Raw genomic sequence first — 9,523 nt, 5'->3', positions numbered from 1 at the left:
TTAATAAAACCGCGACAATAATGCTTAGTGAAAAATCTGTTCCTCATTCCTACCCTCAAAAAATCCTACTCCACCGGAATCACATCAGCGGCAAATTTGCTTGCTGTACACCGTCACCGCGTCCTCCCTGAGAATGCTCTTCCACCAATAATAAATTTGAGGAGTCACCGAAATTGCATTGCGAAATTAATTGACTGGAAAATCGGGTCGTTTACTCCACTTCCGAACCATTATTCTTCTTGCACAATTGCTTACAGGTGCACACGCACTGTGTTCACCTGCATCTAAATTGGGTTTTATCAACTTCCATCTTCCACAACCTGTGATTGTTAAAGTCTAATGAAAGGGGACCCAAATGCTCTGCCAGAAACCGATAGGCAGAATAAAATATTATGCACACCCAGCCAGCCGAAGGTGGTGCTTCTCGCACAGGGAATGCAAATTTGCACAAAAAATCGACTACGTCTAAAGCACTATGACGACAGGACACATGGAGATTGGTCACTCATTCAGTGTGTAAAATCCAACGGTGTAGCACTTAGCCGGACAACTTGAAGTGCTTCGTTGAACCCGCTCTAGTGATTACTGTAGCTGTACGAATAGGCGGATTTGAACTTCAGCACAATTCCACAAAAATAATGATACGTTTATTCCCTCTTCTTTCTCAATGGAACGATGGGAAGTGCTTAACAACTGAACCTGACAACGAAGTTGATTTACTTCGTCCTGACCAAAGCAATGGAATTACTTTAGCCACAGAAATGCAAAATAACACGTGGCTTCTGTGTCAGCTCCCTTTTGACCGTTGAAAATGTTGGTGTCATGCAAAATTTGCACTTATTTATTCTCCCAATATGAATCTGCCCATTGCAGAGGCATTACTTCTAATGGGATAACCACGTGGACAGACAAGATGGAAGGTAAGTTCCCATGCCGTAAAAAAGCCAGCAAGTGGTCACTTCGTCTACACACACAACCAAAAGAGCGTTGCGTTAACGTTGTCATTTCTCCCGAAAAAGTCCTCTGTGAAACGGATGATTACCAAGTCTGCTTCTTCAAACGCGTTTGCTAACGTGCAATTACAACGAAGTTTCCAAATACATTGGGATTGCATGAGACAGAAGAAAAGTGAAAGGGATTAACAAGGATGTTCCACTCTTGGAGAATGAGAAATAAGCACATTTCCACATCTTCCACTTTTGGTGTCACCTGCCAAAGTCGGTTTAATGGCTGTAACCTAAGTTGACCTAGCTGTCACACGGCATTTGTAATGCTATTCCATGTATACCGTGTCCCGTGGTCTGCATCCCCTTTCATGATAATTCCCATCACTTCACTTTTCTGAAACTCCAGTCTTTTTCCCCTTCAACTGCCAATGATATTCTGAGGTTCACACTTGGCTTAGCTGATCTTCGCAAGCATCTACCTCTTAGTTTTCCACGCAACACAATCGAGCGCTCCGCTTCTAGAACAATGCAATTCCACTTGCGGTATTTTCAACAAAAATACCCTCACCACAAGGCTTAGTTTGCTTTTCAGGAAAGTAATTTTTTCACTACTGCAATCACTCGAAGAGGGTGAGAGAAAGGACGAGTCATTGGTTGTGCGTGAGTTGGTATATTGCAAAGAACGGCAAGGAGAGGTGAGTGAAAGCATACGTGAGAAGACTATGAGGTGAATGAATTAACGGCAGGATAAATTTGTGGATGAATGCTCAAACGGGTTGGCAGACCTTAGTACGTGAATAAACAGGTGGGTGGATGAGGAGGTAGATGACCAAGTAAATAGTTGACACATTCCGTTTTCCTTTGGCCAGATGATTTCGTCGCCTACTATCCACACTTCAACCACCAAGGTTGGTTCATTCTGATGAATGCGTCGGGAAGACCAAACACATAAGCAAAGTGACTTCATCTCCCTCCACGAGACAGTGCCCCCTGGCTTGTGATATTTGCAACAGAGTTGTGCGCCATCAAGCTTTCATCGTAATCAAAACATTTTTGGATGTAATTGGATTGTTGGATAGCTGAAGTGGATAGTTGGATGGATTAGCAGTAGTTCGTGATTGAGCAACTGTAAACCATCAGATGACTTAAAAGTAGGCGCGATTTCCGATATAGCTTGTTGTCGTGACCTGTTGCAGCTTGACTTATAAAGCCCTGTAAAACGCATGCGAGTGTCTACGTCAACACATCATACAGCACAGGTAAGCACGTCAGTCCATCGGTACGTACCTTGCATTGTACTCTCCACCACTTTTGAGCTATGGTGATCTCCTCTATCAGGTGATGTAAATAAACTTCGGGAATGTGATTCGACCTTGCCCGCCACTAAAATTGTGGATACTTATGCTGCACAAAAATTGTCTAAACAATCGGATTCTGATGAAGGACCACTCAATGGCAGTTTATGCAACAGACTCTTGACAAAATGAGGGATTGCGTATCACAGTTGCTTAAAAGAGGCAGAAATTGATGCCTTGGGAACAGCTTTGCTAAAACTAATTTTTAAGATAAGTGGCAAAGTGATGTGTTTGTACTTTTGCCACAACTGGCGAAAGGAAATAGTAGAATTACATGCGTGCTACTCACATGCCAAGCATTAGGGGATGGCACTGCACTTCCAGAACCATCCACTTCCTTTCCACTGCCTTCTCGTTAATTCACTGTCCACATACTTTGAGGCACACATCACATCAGCTACACAAGACAATTCTTGTTTTGTGTGAGTGTGTGTAGTGGATTCTAAATGGTAATATTCACCTACCGATGGAGTCAGAGCTGCCACTGAGGTCCTGCCACAACTCGAAGTTGTGTGAGATGAAAGTTGCCAAGGAAGAGCAAGAACAGCAAAAGTGGCTCATGAGTGGATTTGCAGCTAACTTACATCTCCAGGGAAAATGAATTACTAATTCTCTTGGCAGTTATTCTATTTTTATTCTGGTAGACTAAGCTACTTTCCATCGAAGTCCTCTGCTTACCATTCTTCTCCTTCCCTCTACTTCTTCTCTTGGTATCAGTTCTAGGGATTGATTTAAAGAAGGCGTGTTTTCGTGCCACTCAGGGGTGATCGAGTTTGGACTCCCTCGGGTCCAATTCATCCGACCTTGTAGCATTTGCCATAGAAACCCACTTTTACAATCTTCTTAAGCTTTTATTAGGTTTAATTTGATGAGAGATGTAGATCAAGACGATGATGTAGATCAAGAGATGTGTTGATGAGTAAGCATACCGATGATTGGGTGAAACGACGAATGTTGGATAAACAGTTACAACACTTTGCCTCCATTTTGTCACACTAGTCATGACAACTGCCAGAGTATGGCGAGTCGGCATACGTGGCCTAAACAATCTCTGAAATAGCGATCGCCAAATTCAACGCGCAGTGAACAAATGATCCTGAAGTGACGCCATCCCACACACTCTCGGCCCCCTTTCATCTCCAAAGAAAGTATGCTTCCTCATAAGTTCAATGCTTTACACATGTTTCCTCTAGTCTGCAGCGTAGAATGGCGGGAATATAGTCTAACACAAAAGCGACCGAAATATCCTCATCATGACTTAATGAGGCGTAGAACTTGCATTCATTTCACTAAAATGCCTGCACATCAATGCTTGACTAGTGAAACAAATGCACACTACAGTCTACTTCCCTCTAATTTCCCATCGTGAACATGACACACTTTAGTCTCACGCCGAGCGGTCCAAACAGAGGTAGATTTATCCACCAGGCCTCACTGTATTAACCGAATACATAACCCATGGAGGAGGATTCAAGGTGAACCGTGTAGCGCCGAATGAAAGTCCATTCAACGTGTAAGTCGTTCCTGACAAAAGTGCTTCCAGTTAAACGAACACTGATGAAGAGAAAAAGAAGAATGCTCTCACTTTGTGGTGGAAAGTTACTTTTAGAACTGTACATTTGACAACGCCGACTCTTTACCAGCAAATGAGATGAAGTCCACAAGGCAGACGTTGCCAAACCATCTTCCCCTCTTCTTTGCCCTACTAGGCCTCAGCCTCGCCTGATCAAAGGAAATGGAAAGCATGTAGGAACAGTGCCCAAAACCAATGACAAAATGAAACAGCAGAAATGAAGGAGAATATCCCGAAAAGGAGGATTGTTATTTGCTCCTCTTAAACTCGCAGCATACTGGGTCTTCAGACCACGCTCATCAATCACTATCTTCAGCTCACTACTGCAGGCAGTTCTACAACAGCAAATCCAACTCAACCGTCTATGGACCTGCAGATATCCAAACTACCAAAAAGTTCCGCATAGCTGCCACACGAACAGTCCAGCAATTGACATTTCCTTTTCTCCAAAAACAAAGACCAAAGCCTAAATGGACGTTATTGCATGTAGAGTCACACTTCAACTCCCAAGCTGTACCCACCATTTGGTGTTTACGTTGCGCCATTCAGGAACAACGCGAGACATTTTACGATGTCAGAGAGGACTCCACACAATGGCCTCCTACAAATTCTCTCTCCGGAAGTGCATAAACTGGCATCATGATAGTGAAACTCAGAGCATCAATAGCAGTTGCAAGGGATGTAAGCGCTGTACAAAAGGTGTCCAAACAAGTATTCCAACAAACTGAGTAACCGCACCTTTTTGTCACGTACAGCCAAAGGATATATTTAATATAGGAATTCTCATTAACTTTGTCTTTCCTCTACTTTTCACGATTCCTAAAAAACGGCAAGGAATGATTTAGGGGAACGCTTGAAATCCAATGTGAGTACCACTGGGATGATTTAGATTGTGTAACACAATCAAATGGATTTTCTCCCACTTGAAAGTCAACGTCAGCCAAAACCAGAGGGAGGAAGACCACACACAGACCCAATCTGCTCCTCGGTCTAACTCACAGCAGCCTTAAGCTCAGTCGAGTGTGGATCAGAGGAGCAACATCTACCTGCATTCTCGCCGCATTACCATTCGAACCCGCATGATTCGCATCGACACCAAACTCCCTCCCACCTTCGTGGCATCAGATTGCGTAGTAGAACCCACATCGCTTTGAGTAACTTTAGCATAAATCTACCGAATAGGCACATCATTCGTACGAGCCTCCACACTTCGAACATCCGATGAAGGACGGTATTCTGAAAGCAGCACAACCAGATATGCTCTGCAGCTCAATTTGAATTACACCAATATGCGGACAGGCCAAAACACCTTTCCTGGGAGAGGTACGATAGGAAGAATCAAAGAGGATGGAAAAAATGAAAAACCAATGATGGCAATACACCGAAGCCTTATTCGAAAGTTAAGTTTGTGGCGAGATATTCCCATAAAACGTGGTTGGTATTCCATTATTTCCCATTTTCAAACGAACCACGAAACGGCGCAGCAGGGCTGAAGCATCAAGTGACTCCACTCAGTCTGTTTGGTCTCCTGCGGCATAAAACAGTGCTGGCCAAATGCCACAGGGCATCCATTTAAAGACCGAAGTCTCATAGCAATAATGGCGAAAATACTTTTACATTAATTCACCTCCCTTTTCAATCAGGGTAAGTCATTGGCTGACTGTAACCGCCAATGCTCACCAAAGTGGAGACAAACTAGTAATTGGCTTCAAGTCTAGACGGCATTACCTACAGAGTAGTCGCGACTGTGTGGAATTGATGAATGAATGAGTAACTACAGGGACGCAAGCTGGGCAACACTACTGGGATCGCCGGCTTTCAATGATAAATAGTTGCAGAGTATTTGCATTTCATTTAAAGTTGACCACACTTTCACAGTGGAAAGGGTACGTGATTTTGTGAAAAGAATAATCCGAAGCACGGCCATCCTGCACCATTGTCTTACTCTAACTTTCTCGCCATTTAAAAGCAATCGTGTATCGCCTACCACTAAACCGAACCGAAAGGATCATCGTGATCGAAAATGTGCTTGGTATAATGGATACAAGATAACACTGTGTTGTTTAATTCTGTAGGGAGTTTCGATATCAGTAATTCTAGGTTGAGTTTAAAACCAGCAAATTGCCACAAAATAATTACCGTCAGTTGGAAGCGATTTTAGGGGGTGGTAGTCTTGCATCAAATAAAGAAGCAAATGAAATGCGAGAAAGTAAAAGACACTAAATATCCGAAATGGGCTGGAAGAGGTGTGCAGAGGACCTGCAACGTCACTGCACTATTACCGCTGTTAAGTGAAGGAATAGCAGTGCGCCAAGAATTACACTGCTTTCACCGGTTAAGCTCGTTTGTTTTTGAATTCGTCGGTAAGGCTGCATGCTGCACTAGAAGGAGAAGTTTTACGTCTTGAGCTAAACAAGTGGTTTGACTGAAAGTGTGCACTTCGAAATTCACGCCAAAATAAGACGTGTAAGGTGGAGGGACTAGGACCGACTTTAGCCTGCCAACTTAACGATTCGGATAAATTTGTGTTTACTGCTAAGCCTCAGACACAACGGCAAGGCATTTTTGTGAGCTGTGCTTGAAACAGACGAATTCCCCTTCTGTGTCTGTAACATAAACACAGTCGGTAAAGCAAAGCTTCGATTCGGCAAAAATTACCCTAACATCTTTACTTGCTGTAAATTACTTGCCAGACTTGGCATTTAGAACTAACGTTCACCCTCATGGACAGTTGAAAGGTGGACAAAGGAATGGCAGACCCATCGTTTATAATGCGAATGGATGGATGAATGGATATCCAATAAAGAGATTGAGCGATAGACTGAATGACAGACAGATGAATGGACAGATAATAGAAGGATAGATGGTGGTGCTACTGTAAGAATGGCCAAAAAGGTCAAGAATGGATGCGAGCGAGAAAGAAAGGATGAACAGAGTTGGAGAGATGGGCTAACAAAGTCAAAATTGATAAAAGAATCAGTGAGTGATTTAGTAAAAGGAGCATGTATTGGGCATAAAATTCATCAAAAAATGACTCCACCAATTTCAACTCTAAAACTGTTTACTAAAGAAACACAAAGTGGGACATTAACGCACCTCGTCCAATCCACAAGCGAGTTCAGATCGGTAACCTTGGTCAGAGGTCCCGGCTCCCAGACTAGTCGCTCAACTATGATGGGCTGTGGCATGAGATTCTCGATCTGTGCCCCCACGTAGATGTCCGAACCCTGTTTACAGTTGGAGGAAACGAGTGCGCTAACTGGTGTGCCAAGCAAAACCATTCAAATCATAACAAAACTATGAAATATGTGTGGTTGAGACAAACACCATGTCTCGTCAAAGCAAGAGACTTGCCAGAGGCCTCATGCAAATGCACTCCATTGGTACAATAAAAGTGGCACTTGTAGACTACTAAGAACGAAATCCTCAACTTCGATTCCTTTTTGGCCATTAGTCTTGGCATGTTGGACAATTGCGAGGACACGCCTTCCCTATCACCCCTTTGGATGCGCACATCACTGAGAAAGTAATGGCACACAACTTGTGCCTCTTTGGCTAATTCCTAACAGCTATTTTAGGATTTACAACTGATTTCCCCCACTAAAGCACTATACGAGTTTAGGCAAACACAAAACAAAAGCAACGGAATTGGGAGACATGTGTGCTTATAATACCAGCAAATCATTACAGCATTGAAGGATAGTTTAAAATGAATGGAATAAATTGTGGAAATGTGCACACCATTACAGAATGAAGCAGATAAACCAGCCTAGCTGGAAGATGAGCTTAACATCACCCTTACCGAAGTTGGGAATTGCGTTGGCTTGAAGTCGAACGGTTTTCCCACCTGAAGTAAAGAATGCACTGTCAGCCGATGCAGTTGTCTGGCCAAAGCAGACTTTCAACTATGCCATGTTATATCGTCTTCGTAACCAGGAGATTGGTTAGCATCAAAGTGTCAGAATTAATGGAAGATCTAACAGCCAAATGTTTGCCTTAACACGAAAAAGGGATGCACATTCTCTTGTGAGGCAGTGGGGAATTTGTCAACACCACTGATGCACCAACGAGCTTCTTACCTAATTAGAAATTGGACTGGTTATGCTTGAGAAGGGAAGACATGATGAAATTCAATTACTGCTCATGAGGCTGCAACGTAGCTAACCTCGGTTGGGCTCAAGAGTTCTTTTAAAGACTAAGATTTCAAAAGTAGCCACTTCCAAACACGAATTTCTAAAATCCCAAATGTTTGTGCATCAACTAAGTTTACATCATGTGCTAAATGAATCACTCAAGCAGTTGATCACTCGAGTCGTTCGTGGCGAAATGACCTTCATTCTACAGGGTATTGCTGAAACCTTCAGGCATAATTAATGACTACTTGGTTTTTGCTTTGTATCTTGATCAACCAAATAAAATCACACGTTTTGCCGTTTTTGCAGGCACCAATGTTATAGATGCTTCCTCTCTAATGAAATTCTTCGAAGCCCAGTCAATGGTGGAAGGACAGCATCTGTGCAGACGCTATTGACGAGGATAGTGGGCAAATCCTTAGTTGTTAACGTAGGGTGTTAGAATCGGTGCTTCCTTCTGCATACAGGCATTGCAGGACGTTTGTCAGTAGAATGATCGAGCAACTTGGTCACGGCCATAAAACTGAGGTGGTCCCAAAGTTGATGAACGAAGGTCTTCGCTATCGTGTTAGTCCTGACATTAGCCCTCCTCCTCTTAAAAGTACGTGATTTGCATCCTTTCAGAGTTGTTGCTGATGATAACCACTACTAGGGCACTACAGACGATGTGAATAAAGAAAAGCTCTTTTGAAATAAGCTTCGAGTGGTGATGCTAAGCCGTAAGCCTAAGCTCCATGATTTGATGAAGAAGGAACAACTTTTAGGAAAGGCTGTCCAGTCAGTTGACAAAAATTCTTGTGCACGCCTCAATGAAACGTTTGCCTGGAATTTCTTTACCCTCCTTTCCATTATCATATTCACACATAACAAAGTTTTTCTCCAGATATGTCATGCATCGATTCAACCATTTCAAAGTGAGAAGCAGGCTTCTGTTGATTGTGAGAAGAGACCCCTTAACAGCCCAGTAAATTAAAAGCTTCCTTCTCTACCCTACACACAAGATTCCTTTCCAAGTCTCACATCATCGAGACACTTTTAAATTTTCAAATCATTTGGAAGATGGGGGAGTTTCTATATGAAACCTATTGAAAATTGTTTGGAAACTGTGAACCGTTTTTAGTCTTTGGCAGATTGAATATCCACATCGGGAATGTGTTCCCCATAACAGAAAGGCAAACTCACTCGATGTTGCAGTGATGTAGAAAAAATCGGGTCTACCTGAGGTATTATTGACGAAGTTTCTACTAAATCTACCTTTTACATGATCAATGTGGTATTCAACATTCAAACGCTGGAGAACGTTGCCAATTCCTATGCTGAGAGTTTGTCTGCGTAAAAGCCATTGTTAATCAGAAGTGAAGGATGAAATTGTTGCAGCTTTGTGCTTAGTCAATTGGCATCAATGTGGTGTTTGGAATCCTAAGGCTGTTTGTTTGTGGCTCACAGGTAGTTAAGCCATTTCAATGGTAACAATACACCCTTCTAGGTCAAATGTGGTGGTTCTCTATTGACTCC

General features: G+C 42.8%; 1 protein-coding gene across 1 annotated transcript in view; it reads left to right on the top strand. All coding sequences in view use genetic code 11, as the record gives it.

Annotated features, from left to right (window-relative positions):
* Positions 1-6,758: 6,758 nt before the first annotated feature.
* EGR_10619 (hypothetical protein) overlaps positions 6,759-9,523 on the top strand; it is a gene marked incomplete at both ends in the record, with an annotated part of 6,835 nt that continues 4,070 nt past the window's right edge. Inside the window, 2 exons of the mRNA XM_024499868.1 lie at positions 6,759-6,954; positions 9,362-9,454. Of these exons, the coding sequence (XP_024345719.1) occupies positions 6,759-6,954; positions 9,362-9,454 (289 nt within the window). The remainder of the gene's footprint in view (positions 6,955-9,361; positions 9,455-9,523) is intronic.

This window comes from Echinococcus granulosus (genome assembly GCF_000524195.1).
Source record: "Echinococcus granulosus chromosome Unknown EG_S00242, whole genome shotgun sequence".
NCBI classification, from domain to species: Eukaryota; Metazoa; Platyhelminthes; class Cestoda; order Cyclophyllidea; family Taeniidae; genus Echinococcus; species Echinococcus granulosus.
Note: the sequence above shows the minus strand (reverse complement) of the source record. Positions and strands in the feature narration are given on the sequence as shown.